Source organism: Nestor notabilis, unplaced genomic scaffold (genome assembly GCF_000696875.1).
Source record: "Nestor notabilis isolate BGI_N333 unplaced genomic scaffold, ASM69687v1 Scaffold25962, whole genome shotgun sequence".
In the NCBI taxonomy this organism is placed as follows: Eukaryota; Metazoa; Chordata; class Aves; order Psittaciformes; family Psittacidae; genus Nestor; species Nestor notabilis.
Window position 1 is genome coordinate 1 of NW_009917366.1, and position 16,064 is coordinate 16,064.

Here is a 16,064-nt window from a genome sequence, read left to right on the forward strand (position 1 = left end):
GGTGTGGGTGGCATCCCCGGCGCGCCTGTGGGCGCGTCCAGGCGGGACACGGGCACGCAGGGTTGCGGGAGTGACCCCGAATGGGCTTTGCTTTGTATAAAGCCTCGTAAGGTCCCAGCTCTCACCTGGAGACTTCCGCAACCCCACCTGGATGCTGAATCCAAAGGAAGGCGCTCTATCCTGGGGTATTGAGTCAGTACGTCAGTCTACTGGAAGTTTCTATGGATTTAATTTTCCTCCCCTTCACATCTGGGAGAAGAGGTGAGCGGTTCTAGTGCGCAGCCCTATCCGTGTGCAATGGGCTGCCTGCACTAGCCTTGACCGCTGGCCCTGCAGGCAGCCAGGGGGATCCTTGGCCAGGTTGGCCCAGCTTTGCAGAACCCTGACATAGCTCCCTGTCGTTGAACAGGCTCCAGGGTGTCAAAAGAAACAATTATCTTTATTACCCAATCAATAGTTTCAAGGTAAAGTCTAAGCCCTTGTTTTTAGCATAGTTAAGTGAAATACATGTACAAAATACACGGCTTAATAAACCCAGCAAACTGGTCCTCAAACTGGGGACCTTTGGCATGCACAAGAGCATCCCAAACTGAAGCCAAACTGAGCTGCGGATTTAATGCACCTCCACATTGCACCACAGGGCCAAGCTGTCTTGAGACTAGCATAGCCGTAAGCACGCTTTGCAGTGCAGCACCTAAATTAATCATCTTTGTTTCTGAAAAGTTTAAACTCTGGTGCAGACCGGTGAAATATGCTGACAGAGTCAGCAAAATAACTTGGGTTTCGCTGCTGTGGGCATCCTTGACTTTGCAGTCCTAGGGTTAAACTGAAAGCTCTTGCTGACCTTCTGGTCAGGGCTTCACTGCCATGTGGTACCCAGAAAAACAGTACAGAGAGACAACACAGTTAACACTTCTGCAGGTCTGCTTCTGAAAGGCCAACTCGTTTAGCAGACCATGGACATCAAAGTGTTTTTAATTAATGAATAAAATATTTAATGAACGATAGAGATTGGTAGACAGCTGGCTGAATATGAGCGGTGGAGCAGGCTGCCCAGGGAAGTGGTGGAGTCACCATCATCCCTGGAGGTGTTTAAAAGACATGTATATATGGTGCTTAGGGACATGGTTTAGTGGTGGACTGGGTAGAGCTAGGTTAATGGTTGGACTCAATGATCTTAAGGGTTTTTTCCAACCTAAATGATTCTATACTTTCTTGTTTCTTGGTTGAAAATCTTTATCTTGTACTTCATGTTTCTCAGTCTGCAATAAACTGTGAAAACATTACGAGACTCTTCTTTCTCTGAGAAAAAAATATGAAAACACAAAAAACTTGTAGCTAACAATTCAAGTCAATGGACAAGCATAAAGAACGTGCAAGCTACAATATAATTACAGAAGGGAGTGGGTATACTTCATGTGTTCTTTATTGACGAATAGTACTTTGCATACTCAACTCGTTTTAAAGAACTTTGAAACAATGCCAGGAAAAATAAAACTACCTAAAAGTAATTTATCAACATTGATATCTTTTTCTTTAATTTGGATGATATGTAAAGGACAAATGGGAAAGAAAATAAAGACTTGATATACAGTCTTACCATCTGACATAAAAAAAGATGCTAGTTTACCATTCAAAACAGCAGCTCTGACTGATTTTGAGCAATCATCAGCTAATGCAAATCAGCACAGCTCCATTTATTTTAGGAGAGCCATGCCAGCTACGGCTAAGCATAGATCATCCTGTTTGTGTATGAAGTAACAATATGCATGTACTAACAGAGCAATTTTGTGGCAGTTCCCATTTCTCCAAAAGAAAAATAAGGCTGTTACGAAACACTGCTATACCTATTTTGTTATTGTAGGGTTTGGGGTTTTTTTCCATCAAATGTATAGAAAATGCAAGAGAGACCTTGTAATTCTGTTACCTGTGCAAGGAATGAAAGATTTGCTGAAACTGACTGTTAAGCAAGCACTGACTTTAATTGTTGGTTTTCAACAACAACAGAAGCACTGAATACCTAGCCAACTTTATACTTTTATGTTGATACCTAGAATAGTAATTGGAAACCACATTTTTATGTGTTGATAAAACCCATCTTGCCTCTGTGATAGCCATGAATGACTTAAAGTTTGTGTGACTTCTTGGCTTTGTAATAAATTCTTTAATTTGAGGAGAGATTTTTTCTTCTCGTATACATATATATTGAGTTCCTTATATCTTATGCAGTATTTAATAATATAATTTTAAATACTGAAGAGGATGAGAACAGGTTTCACCACAGTGAGAAAAACTGTTCACCATGCAGCTAGTCCACAGGCAGACATGAAGAAAGAGCTCTTCTTTTTATTTAGGAAAGCTGCTTGCGGCATTCTGAAGTCCTGTGACCATTGCTCAGCTTCCCTGTTCTGCATTACTCTTCTCTGCCTGCAGCCGCTGCTATCCGACAGGGTCTAAACATGAGCTCCATTCAATAGGGCAGCTGCAGATAGGTTTATTACCTGTGCTGGCATGCAGCCACACAAAAATTACTGAGCTAGATTTGAGAATGCAGCTCTGACTGTGGGAACTCCACCTGCCCCAAATGCTGGTGATTTAGTGTAGACCTGCAGGAGCAACTGAGACAAAAAGGGGTGCCGTTAGATTACGGTTCATTATGATTAGATTGATGTACTCTGTGGAGAGATTGATCCTAAACATTTTGCCTTAAAAATGCCCAGACAGTGCCACCTTAACTCCTACTTTACTTCGATGAATGAAAGATAAGCAAGGCTAGATATATCAAACCTATTTTAACTATGGTGCATTTTCTACCACTGTTATCAGTGACAATATCATATATTGGTTTCTTTTTAGTAGAATTAATCTCAGTTGAATCACCTTTGTATGCGTAAACATTTTAGCACATTATTGTGTGCAACCAATTCAGATTTCCTATGTTATTTTAGCTTGAAATAAAATTCTGCTAAACAGAAATCCTAACCGTTCAGAACTATTGGCATTCCAGCAGGGTCACCACAATTATTCTTTATTCCCAATTATATTATTGAATGAAGTTCCAGTTTTTTTCCAGTGAGTTTTCTGGTGGGCCAATCCCTATGTTCCTTGCAGGTTCCAGGTTAGGAGAAGAGAATACATCTGAAGCTACCCCAATCTGGGTAGCACAAGGACAGCCTCATTGCAAGTTCAGCTGAGGACACACAAGTGACTGCTGGGCATGGCTGGACACAGCACTTGTCCTGTCCATGGACACTTCAGAAGTGCTAATCCCTTTTCAGAGTAGTCATGCAAAAACTAGGGTCTGGACCTAGAAGATGCTGGTTAAACGCTTTGACACGCTGTGTGGTGCTGTACTGTGTGCCTGGTAGCACTCATGACCAGAGAAGGCTTGGAGTCCATCCAGTGCTGTCCGATTCCAGCCTTGGTTGCATATGGGAAACTAACAGACCAACGCACATCTTGAATTGCTTCCACTTCTTCCCTCTCCATCAAGCACCCATTTTACAATAAAGACATAGTGTTCCTCCTAATTCAGTACTTGAATCTGAGCTTTCAAAATTAATACACTCATTACCTGAGTTAAATGCATATTCATGTATAGTGGGATATTAATTATTTTTATTTTGGTACAGCTACACATTTCCATCTAGTCCTATAAAGTAAAGGAAGAGCATGTTATCTGGATGTGATATGAAGAATATTTTGATTTTGACTGACATTTTCATTAATCACTTCACTGCTTTGTGAATTAGACTTCTGAAAAATTATATTTGACTAAATATACATGGAGGGAAAGTTCCAAGCAAAAGTAAAATGTCCATGAAGGTTGTTGGTGAGCTTAAGAAATGCTTCAAAGTGCTTTCCCAGGTCAGACCCATTTTACAATAAAGTAAAAATACAGTACCACCTACTGGTGGAGATACTGTTTGCACTGATGGTTTTCCCGTTACCAGGCCTCATCGGGGCCAATTGTACTTCATGACACTAAATTCCCTGTAACACCAGTCTACACAAAAGAGTATTAAATAAGCCAGAAGCCCTGGAGGCTTCTCAGCTACAGCACTTCTGACATAGCATTTACTGCAGAAATCGCATCAGCACTAGAAACGACAGAATAGTTTGCAGAAAATAAGCCTGCCAAAACTGTGGTCCCAATCCAAACACTCATCTGCATACACAGCTACAGCAGAATAAGCTGAAAGGCAGTGTTGCACCATTAAAACCTGCTTATTTATAGATAAATACATATGCATAATGTATCTAGTAGTTTTGTTATGACTGTCTGAAACTAAAGGTAGCTTTAATAGGATTGAGAAGAATTACAGATGATGACAAAGCAAGATACAGAAATAGATTAAAGTTGGCCTAGTAAACAATAATCCACTAGGGCGGTCATTCTCCCATCAGTCAAGGTTACTTCACTGGAATATGGAATGACAGGAAAAATATCTGTGAAAAAGATATTGATGCTAAACTAACGTAATTACCAGTGAAGTCAATGGCAACTATGTAATTGCCTTTTAAAGGAGGGCAGAATTAAGACCGCTGTGTTGAGCTCACACAGAATTTGTCTTGCAAACTTCTTGCAAGTAAGTGAGATCCTGGCCACTGTCAGACAAGGAACTGGTTCTGGCCCAATAGGACTTGTTTTCCTCTGAGAACTCCTTTGAAAACCTTCTTAGTAAATCAAATAATAAAAAATAAGTTGAGTTGCTTTATAGGCTGGTTTATTTTAAAAGAAAACTGACTGTTCTCCACCAGAGTGAAGAGGTGTATCATCTCCTGTATAGTTTGTACTGGGTTGAGAGACACAACATAGACTTGCCTGGCTTGGTTGGTGATCTAAAGCTTTCGGACAAAGGCATCCACCAAATCCAGGAGTTTTAAGACTGCAAACCAGCCAAAAATCCATGAGAGTGACAGAAGTAAAATTGATTCTAATTCAATACAAGCTGGATGTGGTGACCTTCCAAGCTTCCTTCTGGATCTATGATTCTAGGATGGAAGCTGTATTTCAGCTCTTCAAAGACAACAGTGAAACCATATGCCAGGATTTAGATAATTCACTTTGTCTATTTGTTACATTGGATACCTTAGTATACATTTGTATATCTGGCTTCCACTGGGTATAATGTTCTGCATTTCCTTGTTGCCCATTGCTTTATGTTTCAAATGTGTATTCTATTTCCTACAAAATTAACTGACTGTCTCCAGGGTTGGAAAGTCATAGCAGCAGATGTGTCTAATTTGTTTCTCTGGTTAGGAGGCTGACCTGTGATACTAAACATCACTTTGAGTTTGTGATTAAATCCATGTGTCAATCCACTTATGAATGACCACCCAGTCACCTGGCCTGCAAGATTTAGGTTGGTTCATATGAACACTAATGACATTGCTTTTGGTTATCAAAACAAACATGTCTTGATCATTGCGTCCCAGGGACTGGACCGCTTTCCTGGATTCTGCCTGTTGTGAAGCAAAGTTAAAAGAATACTTCACTAATTCTAGCTATGTCTCAGTTGTGACAAAAATACGACTTCAAATTCGAACATTCACTCCTTTTGCTGCTTGAAATTTTTAGTTACAGGATTTCATCCTCAGCATTGTAATTTTTTTTTTTTTAAATTCCAAAATGGGCCATGTTAAAACATGCAAGATTAAAAAATCAGTCACTCACGCGCCTGAGAACTTAATTTTCCTCATTCTTATGGTATCCAGAAGTGAAATGAGAAAGCTGAGGAATGCAAATACCTGAGCATCTTGTCTTTCAAAGTACAGTAAGATCCTGTCAGGGGCCTTTTTGATTGTGTGGCCAGACAGATGAACCCTTGCACATTTCTAATACAGGAGGACTGCAGCTACTTTGCAAACCATTTTGCAAAGTCATAATCCATACCAAACTTGAAGATTAGTTCAGTGTCTTAAAACTTGTTCAGCATGGCATTTTCCACTAAATACATATTCACAGTTAATGGGCTTTTTAAAGCATCAAAATAGAAATGTAAAAGTTACATTAAATTACTTAAGAACTTTCAGTAGGTTTAAAATGGTATTTCCTATTACTCATAAATATGATAAGTGCATTAAAATAAACAGAAAATTTCATTTATGGTGTTTTATCTATTCTAGTAAAGACCTGTTATTACAATAAAAAAGCATCTGCAATATTAAGAAAATGGGCCAGCAAATAATACTGAATATATAGTCATTTACAGCAATTTTTTTCCTTTTTTCTTAGTTTCAAGACAGAGCATGTTTCAAGATTTGTCACTTTTTGTGCATGTCAATAGGGCTAGTAAGCTTCTGCTCCAGTGAGAGATAATACTGACTGCCACTGTCACTTTCATCTCTCTCTAAATCTCAAAATCCATCACCAGGTCGAGGAAATCTTCCTCTAATAGCCATGTCCTTCCTTGGAATAATTGAGAGAACTGCACATGGGACTGGATGCTTGAGAAATCTGTCAACACAGGATTCATTTATGAAATGTTGATTATATATAGACTTTCATGGTGGCTCGGCTTATGTAGTAAGGAAACGTGGCTGATTTAAAGGACTGAAATTGCTGTTAGAAGCAACAGATTACGTTCCCAAGGTAAGTATGCACACTGATGAAACTGCTTATTGTAGAACTGCTAAGGATTCTTTGCATGTTAGGAAGAGAGATTTTGCTGTAACACACTGCAGATTTTAATGTTAATTAAGATTTTTTGCTGATTTTTGTGAAGAAAAATGTAGTTCTTTATATGGTGCAAAATGTTGTTCTTGGATATCCTTATTAAAAGCATTTTCTCACCAGAAATCTTACAGATTTACCTCTCTTACTTCTGTAAGAAGTAAGAAAGTGAGAAATAGCTAAGATAAAAGAGGAAGAGATGGAAGCTGATCTTCCATTCACTACAATCCTGTAAAAGGATAGTACTGCTTTCATTTTCTTGCAGCTCTAAAGATTATTATGTATAGTAATTAATATAATTAGGTTTTAGGTCATAATGTTTGAAAACTCAGTTGTTTATCATAGTAGTCATATTTAAAAATCCAAGATAGCAAAAACAAACTATGCATGATGAAATAATAAAAAAAATACGTTAAAAATCTAAAATACCTCTAAAGCAAGCATTTATTTTTATAACCTTTCAAACTTACTACCTAAATATGATAACGTGAAAATGAGCATTGGACTATCACAATAAAAGCAGTGTAACAATATAAGAAAAACGTGTGACTACAGAATAGGAAACATGGTAGTGATCCAATTTAGTAAAAAAAAAATCTGAAATGTTGCTTGTAAACCTTCTATAATAGAATTTAAAAATGAGTTCTGGACCCACTGAGTTTAACAGGACATTTTGTACTGTTCTCAGTGTCAGGGTTTTGTCACACAAAGGCTGTATCAAGGTAACTGCAGTCCCCAAACCAGCATCAAATACTGTGTATGCTGCATCAGGCACATGCTGCATTCACATTTCTGTGTCTTAGACTCAAGAATTTCTAAACTCTCCACAATTTGCTTTGAGACTAATGGAATTTGAAGATATTCTTGTGCTGCATATCCTGACTGATTGACAAGGGAAACAGCCTGGTGCAGCAGTCACCTGAGCCTAACATTAAGATTTAATATTTTGAGACTCACAGGGTAGTAAATACTTCCAATTTCTGTGCCACTTGATGCTTCCAGTGCCTTAGTAAGATGGACTCTCCAGGCCTGCCCCAAATGGCATCTCTTCTTTCCCAGCAACTCCTACATGGACTACAAAGACAGCCACCACAGCTCCATCAGCAGAACACAAAGCACCCCACTGTGCTTCCACTTGCAACAGACACTGACAAAGCCAGAAGAATCTGTTTATTTGCAAAAAATGCACAGAAAACTCTCTTTGCCTGAAGAACAGGAGAATGTAGAGGATAAAGTTTTCTTCCCCAGCCTCCAGGCTACATACTCTGGATGGGTGTGGATTTTTGGACATATCCTGTTTTACCATACTTCTCATCATCTTTAACCTCTAGTACATCTGCAAATCACTATGTCTGGATAGCACAAAGTCAAAGATTTTTTTTAAGTGTTTTTTGTTTTTTGTTTTTTTCTCTTGAAACTAAAGACTCAAAGAGCAAAGATAAACTTGAGTGCTTATGTAGAAATAATGGTACTCGGAGTCCTAATGTGAACTGACTGGTTTACAGCCTACTCTGATGGAGGAATGATTTCCCTTGAGATTAATGCATTTAATTTGTCTGGTGCTGAGTGACTGCAAGTGGCTGGATGCAGCTTTATTTTGCACCATTTTTTGTGAGCTCTGCAGACTCCAGTGGGGCTCTGTGGAGGATATGGCTTAAAGCAGGATGGAATTTTGTGTGCCAGCATTAGCAAAGCTTTCAGAACACCTGTAAGCAGATATAAAGCTGCTTAATTCAAGCTGGCATACTTTAAATCTCCACACTTTCAAATACAGTTTATCCTTGGTGTAAGTCCGTGGAAACCCTGTTACAGCTTTTAGGCTCCTGGTGAATCTAACATAGTGTTTACTGTCTTATAAACTTAGAACCATTTTATGCAACATTTCAAACCTGCTCCTTGATCTTAAGCATTTAAAGACTGACTAGCAATTCTGGAGTACAGTTAGGGCTATTTGTGGAAAAACTCATCTTAATCTTCAATCTTGATCTTTCTGTTTTGTAGAATGTTGTATATTATCATAGAATCATAGAATCATAGAATGGTTTGGGTTGGAAGGGACCTCAAGATCATCTAGTTCCAACCCCCTGCCATGGGCAGGGACACCTTCCACTAGACCAGGTTGCTCAAAGCCCCATCCAGCCTGGACTTGAACACTACCAGGGTGGGGGCATCCATCATTCATAACAGATGGCTGCTGGATGACTGATGGAAACATGGGTTTCCTCTCCTATTCCTGTATAGGAATATTTTTGGTTTCATTGACTAATAAGGAAAAGTCAGGTAAGTCTGGCAATAATGTGGCAGCTGTATCATCCTGCTTCTCTTTTGCAGTGTGCTTGACCACCGAATATAAGTACCTTCTTTAAGGCTGATTCATTCTATGGCATTTGACTTCACTTATCAGTGGTACAATCACTCATTTGACAGTTTGTGGATTACTTACATCCCTATACTCTGATTTCGCATGCACAGGGGTATTGTTACTACAGTAGATAGCATCTGTTTTATGATCCTACTTAAATGGCCCTGTCAAGAGCAAATCACACTTGCAGACACAATTCATGCCTACAGAGTTGACAGTCTCATTGATGACAAGATATAACTGTCAAAATTATAAGACTGTTACTGAAAAGGGAGAGAATTTAATTACTCCATTGATGGAAAGACTGTGCATTGGAATGTACTACATTAGTTATGTACTCTACAATATTTTCCATTTTTGAATATTGAGATGAACAAAACAGACATGAACAGCCACTAGCATTTCTATTTAGGTGTTTATATAGTACGTGCTTTATGAGTAAGGAGACTCTACTACACAGGTCAACTTCCTAGTTAGAGAATGTACTTTTTACTCTCAAGAGCATAACTCTCAGGTATCAGATATACTGAGGTTTCTTTGGACATAAAACCAGTGGATGTTTCCTAGTCTGGTTTTCAGGATGTCACCTCTGCATTAATCTGTTTATCCATCTTGATACAGTAAGTTTGAACTTTTGTTTCGAAACCAAATGAAATGTCAGTAAATGTTTCAAACAAACACAGCTGTCTAAATATTTTCAAAGTATGTGATCAAGCTAAGGAGAAAGACTTAAATGAATGCTTCCTTTAAGAGAAAGATGTATTTTACATTCTCTTTAGCAGTAGTTGCCTGTGCTTCAACACACTGAAGCACACAGTGCCCTCTCTTGTCTTTTGGGAATGTTATGGGAGAAAGGAAACTGAAAATACTGTTGCTGGATCTGGGGGAAGCAAGGATATAAAGGATTCATCTATAAGAAAAAGATTGCTTGTTACTTTTGCTAGTTGTGAAATTACTTGATTCTTTTTTTTTTTTTTTTAAATCAGTCTTCTTCAATTACCCAAGGTAAGACCAACTTCACCATGAGGGTAGGAGTGATTGAGACCCATCACTCCCATACAATCATTCCCAGTGTGGTAGTGCAAGACACCAGTGAGGACCCTGCACTGACGGACAAAAGGGAAAACAGGTATGTTAAATGTACTATTTTGTGTCTGTTTGGGTTTTATTCTGTGGTAATTTGCATAATATTAACTAAGCACAGGAACTTGCCATCGTCTAATTTTCTTCACCCTCTACGTTTTTAAGATTGTGATGCATTACTTATTGTAAATATTTAGGAGATTAAAATCTGGGCTCTTTCAATTTCCTTACATACCTTAGCCCATGAATAAAATGGTTTGAAATAGACTGTGACGATATTGATTAAATGTGGGTTTTTTTCTATTTCAGCAGATATCAAGTAACTGTATTGTTTTGCTATCCCCCAGGCAACGGTATCTACCCAGTGCATTTGCACAGTACAATATTAACAACAATAGTAATAAAGGCGAGTAAGTATCTTTGCCATTTCATAAAATGAGTACTGCAATATTGTTTGTTTAAGCAGCAATGAAGAAGATCGATATATATTTAATTTCTTTGTAAGCAGTTATGACATTCAAGTAATCCCCAAAGAGACTGCACACTCATTTTAAATTCATGCACATCGATTATGATGATAATTCTCAATATCAAAGTTATTGGTATTACATCTACTAATTTAAAATAAAAGTAGTACTATGTGAATACAATAAGCAAAACAGTTTTGAAGGCCAAACACCTACGTATAATGTTATTCTTACTGAATTCAGATGACTCTAATAAATAGATGTGGAAGCAAGGGGTATGTGCATTCTGTGACCCTGTCATATTTTTCCTTTCCTTAGGGAGGAGAAGAAAAAGAAAAAAGAAAAGAAGAGGTAAGACAAAGAGTAATACTACTACTATTTCTAAGACATTCAGTCTCTTCCCAAATATGTTTTAACTTAGTCTGTAACAACTGAAAATATAAATCTATTTCTTAGAAAGTCAGAAAGAAAAAAGGATGGAGAAACACAAAAGAACAAGGACAAAAAGGAGAAAAACAAAAAAAAAGATAAGTCCAAGAACAAAGAAAATAAAGAAGAGTAAGTATTTTTCATTTAAGTCCTCCTGTTGGTCTAATAATAGTGCTTCTTATGTAAAATCAAATCCATTCATGGACATCCTGTGAACAAGGTGCTTATACTCTAGTGAATGAGCGCACAGACTCCTGTTCTCCCTAGAGTAGAGCTGTTTTGTTTTAATTTCATGTGTGGACAACAGAAACAAGCATGCATGGAATTGATCTGAAAAAAAAAAATAAATCAAGAAAATTCTCCTTTGTATTGTGATGATCAAATATTCTTTTGGATAACACCCTGAAGCAAAAGATGTGCCAGCATAAAGCAATCTCTTCCACACATAAGGGTGTCTATATCAAGTAAACTCTTGCTTTATCTTTTGTTTGGTAAATTCGTAATTTTTTGGCCAAGGAAGAGAAACTTAAAATAATGCAGTAGGAACTTGTTTGTATGATTTCACGTTCTTTGGTTTCTTTATGTAAACTATGCTGATGTTCTATCTCTCTCAGAGCTAGATTTTTTCCAACAAGAAAGTCATGATTTTTCTCAGTTCTTTAAACATTAGTAGTCACAGAATCCTTTTATTTTTTGAAAGATGATCAAATTAATTATCAGACAAGACAGTTAACTGGGTACAAAACCAATAAAAGTAATTTTAAAAGATTGAAATTACATATGTCACTGTAAACTGAAGTGGGACTGCCAAGATGCTCAGCAAAATTTAGGTTCTGAAGCTTGCATCCCAGGTCACAGCAGCTTCATGTTCTCCATGTATTCAAGCAAGGAAGCTCAAATTTAATAAAGACTGTTTATTTTACAATAACCATTTCTGGAATGCTTCATTCCTTGAAAATTGTTATGTGTATTTTAAATCTCGCATCACGTTTCCTTTTTTTTCCGCTGACTATCACTTAGGGTGAAGAAAGAGGTTTTCATTATTGATCCAGCAGGAAATATGTATTACAATTGGTTGTTTTGCATCACAATGCCTGTCATGTACAACTGGACCATGATTATTGCTAGGTGATGTACTCCTTTGATGACTACATAAAACCATCAATGATTTCATACAAATATTTAATTTTCATTTCATGTTAATTTAGTCTTGTCTTGTCCTCTTCAGAGCCTGTTTTGATGAGCTTCAGCATGACTACTTAGCGGCATGGTTTATTATTGATTATGTTTCTGATGTAATCTATATTGCTGACATGTTCATACAGACAAGAACAGGTAAGTATACTCAAAGATTAATTATTCCTCTTCACATATTTATGCCAGGTGGGTTCAAATATTCAGAATACTACTACTCTTACTATCTGGGTACCTTTGAGGAGGTGTGATAGTGAAAAAGATATTCAGAGGCATCTCTGAAAGACTGTCGTCTGTGACCTGTAAAAACAGGAGAAACTGATGTATTTCTCAAAGAATACATAAAGCCTGAGGAAAGCTAGGCATGAAGTAAGCTACATACAAGCTGTTCTGCCTGCAGCTGCCTCAACAAGACAAAACTAACATGTGATGAGGCCAAGTGAGAATCAAGGGTTCTGAATAATTAGCACCTAAATCTGGATTCTGTATTTAAGGAGATTCAAGTATTTTCTTGATTTTCAAGACCACTGTGCAAACAAGACAGCCAATTAACTTCAGCTGCAACTGTTTCATTTAAAATCTTATCCTACATCCAGAGCTACTGACTAGATATACTCAATATGGAACTGAAATTCCCACATTCAAATTCTTTCCCTGTGGAGTTTTTCTGAGGGTTGGGTTTTTCTTTTTCAGATGTTCAGCACAATGAAAAAGTGTAGGATAAAAATCAGTGCTAGAAATGTTTAACTTTCAAAACTATAGTTTAGCTCAAACTGAACCATATAGCACTAAACTGAATATTTGGAAATAAGAAATTGTTTATTAAAAAGTAAGAGGAGTTATGTACCATCTGAAATTTGTACCCAAAGTATTTTTTGAAGCAGATTTGGACTGACATTAAACACAACACAGTTGAAGTTGTAACATTTTTTATTATTTACAATTTGATCTTAGGTTACCTGGAGCAAGGTCTTCTGGTGAAAGAAGAACAAAAGCTTCGAGAGAAATATAAGGCATCTTTTCAATTCAAATTAGATTTTCTGTCAATCATACCAACTGATATCTTTTACTTTAAGTTAGGACTGAATTATCCAGAATTAAGAATAAATAGGCTACTCAGAGTAGCTCGGATGTTTGAATTCTTCCAACGAACAGAAACAAGGACAAACTACCCAAATATCTTCAGGATTTCTAACCTTGTCATGTACATTGTGATTATTATTCACTGGAATGCCTGTGTGTACTACTCGATCTCGAAAGCCATAGGATTTGGGGCTGACACATGGGTCTACCCCAACACCTCTGATCCTGAATTTGCCCGTCTGATTAGAAAGTACGTTTACAGTCTCTACTGGTCAACGCTGACCCTGACTACTATCGGTGAAACACCCCCTCCTGTAAGAGATTCTGAGTATTTCTTTGTGGTCGTTGACTTCTTGGTTGGAGTACTGATTTTTGCTACCATTGTTGGTAACGTGGGCTCCATGATCTCCAACATGAATGCTGCCAGGGCAGAGTTTCAAGCAAGGATTGATGCTATCAAGCAGTATATGCACTTTCGGAATGTGAGTAAAGACATGGAAAAAAGAGTTATAAAGTGGTTTGACTACCTGTGGACAAACAAAAAGGCTGTGGATGAAAGGGAAGTCTTGAAGTACCTGCCAGATAAACTAAGAGCAGAGATTGCAATCAATGTTCACCTGGAAACACTAAAAAAAGTTCGGATTTTTGCAGACTGTGAAGCTGGTCTGTTGGTTGAACTGGTTTTGAAACTCCAGCCACAGGTATACAGTCCTGGAGATTATATTTGCAGAAAAGGAGATATCGGACGAGAGATGTACATTATCAAAGAAGGCAAGCTGGCAGTAGTTGCTGATGATGGAATTACCCAATTTGTGGTCCTAAGTGATGGCAGCTATTTTGGAGAAATCAGCATTCTTAATATCAAAGGTAGCAAAGCTGGCAACCGAAGAACAGCCAATATTAAAAGTATTGGATACTCTGACTTGTTTTGTCTGTCTAAAGATGATCTCATGGAGGCTTTAACAGAGTACCCAGATGCAAAGGCTATGCTGGAAGAAAAAGGAAAGCAAATCCTAATGAAAGATGGGTTGCTGGACATTGAAGTTGCAAATTTAGGAAGTGATCCTAAAGATCTAGAGGAGAAGATCACCTACATGGAAGGTGCAATGGACAGGTTACAAACAAAGTTTGCCAGGTTGTTGGCTGAGTACGATGCTGCACAACAGAAACTGAAAAAAAGACTTACACAAATTGAGAAAATACTGAAGCCCGTTTTAGAGCAAGAATTTGCAGACTTGGATCTGCAGGAAGCAGATCCACCCACAGAGAAGCCTGGATTGTCAAAAGTGGAATAAAACACTGGAGGTTGTCAATAAGACTTAGGGTCAAATCCTGCATGGGGCTGAATACTTTAATTTCTTATCTTTATAGGACCTGACTGTTAATTAGGAAAAAAATATTTTTCGAGGTAATGTCACCAATTTCCTACAAACAGCACATATTTGGTGGGTTTTAGGAAGAAAAAGAAGAATTGAGAACGAGAATGTAAGGTAACACTTTGGTATCGCATGAACAGGTGGTATTATTTGCTAATGTGTTACGTACTCTTTATGTAACTGCTCTATAGCAAAAGCATTCAACCTACGTACAGTCATATCCTGGCAATATTGTAAGTTTTGCTGACTATTTTAATATAATTTCTTTATGTCTATTATGGAAAGAAGGAAAAGTTTGCTAACAATTATATTACTTGAAGTCACTATAGGCATGAACCATGATACTAAATTTGTGTATAAACAAACAGATTTTAATATGTATTGACACAAGATGAATTAAGTACGGGACATACGAGTACTGAATGCTCTAAGATTTGGAAATGATTTATTGAAATGTAAGTGGGCAGTTTTAAATGGTTCTTTTTTGGGGATAATACATGCAAAGGCTGGAATAGAAACGGGAGAAAGTACAACTGCTTGCAAGCATCGGTATGAAAAATATGGATGGTTCAAAATCTAGCTGTTCTTTCCACAATAATAACAAATCCATAATACTGAAAGCTGCTCTGCTCCATGTAATCATATGGCTGCTGTACAGGGACTATCAAGTTTTTAAGATCTGTGCTTATAAATTTTTCTGTCCCTAGCATAGCAGTTGTGGACACTGGCAGAGTGCAAGAGGCAGACATGACGGAAAGAGGCCAAACTCTCCCTACAGCGTCTTCTGTAGCTGCTGTGGGGAAAGAACACGACTAAATAGGCTATTTTTTTTTATTGATAGGGTATTTCTTTCTTCACAACTGCTACTAACATAGTAAAATATACTGTTTCATATGCCAGATAGGTTTTCAACTGCTTTAAAAGCATTATCTCCTAGGATTTTTTTCCCCTAACTTATGTATTTTTCCAGTGGCAAAAATTGGCTTTCTTAGTTGAGGTCTCAGCTGGCTATTTTCAGTTGGGCATTTTCAGTAGACTCTGATCATAGCCACTTAAAGTTGGAAAAGTTTGATGACAGGGAGAGAAAAAAGTATTGCAAGTGATAATTCTGTGTTTAGGGCAATTTAGTTATCCTGGGCAACCGGCCTGCCACTCTTAATAAATACATATGTAAATGTTACTATTATATATAAGTATGCTATACTTGATAATATCTCTATACTTTCATTCTTCTCCTTAATAACAGGGAGATACTATAAATTGGAATTCTGGTACAGTGAATTCTTTGCCATCATTTCATTGAAGACTCTACCTGTGCGCAAAAGCATAATTGTTATGCTGGCATTTAACTATATCTTGAATGTTGGGCTTTGCAATAAGCATTCTTCCAATTC

General features: G+C 37.5%; 1 protein-coding gene across 1 annotated transcript; it reads left to right on the forward strand.

Annotated features, from left to right (window-relative positions):
- Positions 1 to 10,060: 10,060 nt before the first annotated feature.
- CNGA1 (cyclic nucleotide gated channel alpha 1) lies at positions 10,061 to 14,589 on the forward strand. Its single transcript, XM_010009200.1, has 7 exons — positions 10,061 to 10,172; positions 10,465 to 10,531; positions 10,907 to 10,939; positions 11,045 to 11,146; positions 12,038 to 12,145; positions 12,246 to 12,352; positions 13,166 to 14,589. Exons 1-7 carry the CDS (start codon positions 10,061 to 10,063, stop codon positions 14,587 to 14,589), a joined length of 1,953 nt encoding a protein of 650 aa, XP_010007502.1.
- Positions 14,590 to 16,064: the final 1,475 nt, after the last annotated feature.

Excerpts from the sequence above, each read along its gene's own strand:
- CNGA1 (XM_010009200.1), top strand. The coding sequence starts at position 10,061 with ATGAGGGTAGGAGTGATTGAGACCCATCACTCCCATACAATCATTCCC. Across the intron at positions 10,173-10,464 it reads CAAAAGGGAAAACAGGTATG|CCAGGCAACGGTATCTACCC; the intron begins TTAAATGTACTA and ends TTTTGCTATCCC. Across the intron at positions 12,146-12,245 it reads TGGACCATGATTATTGCTAG|AGCCTGTTTTGATGAGCTTC; the intron begins GTGATGTACTCC and ends TGTCCTCTTCAG.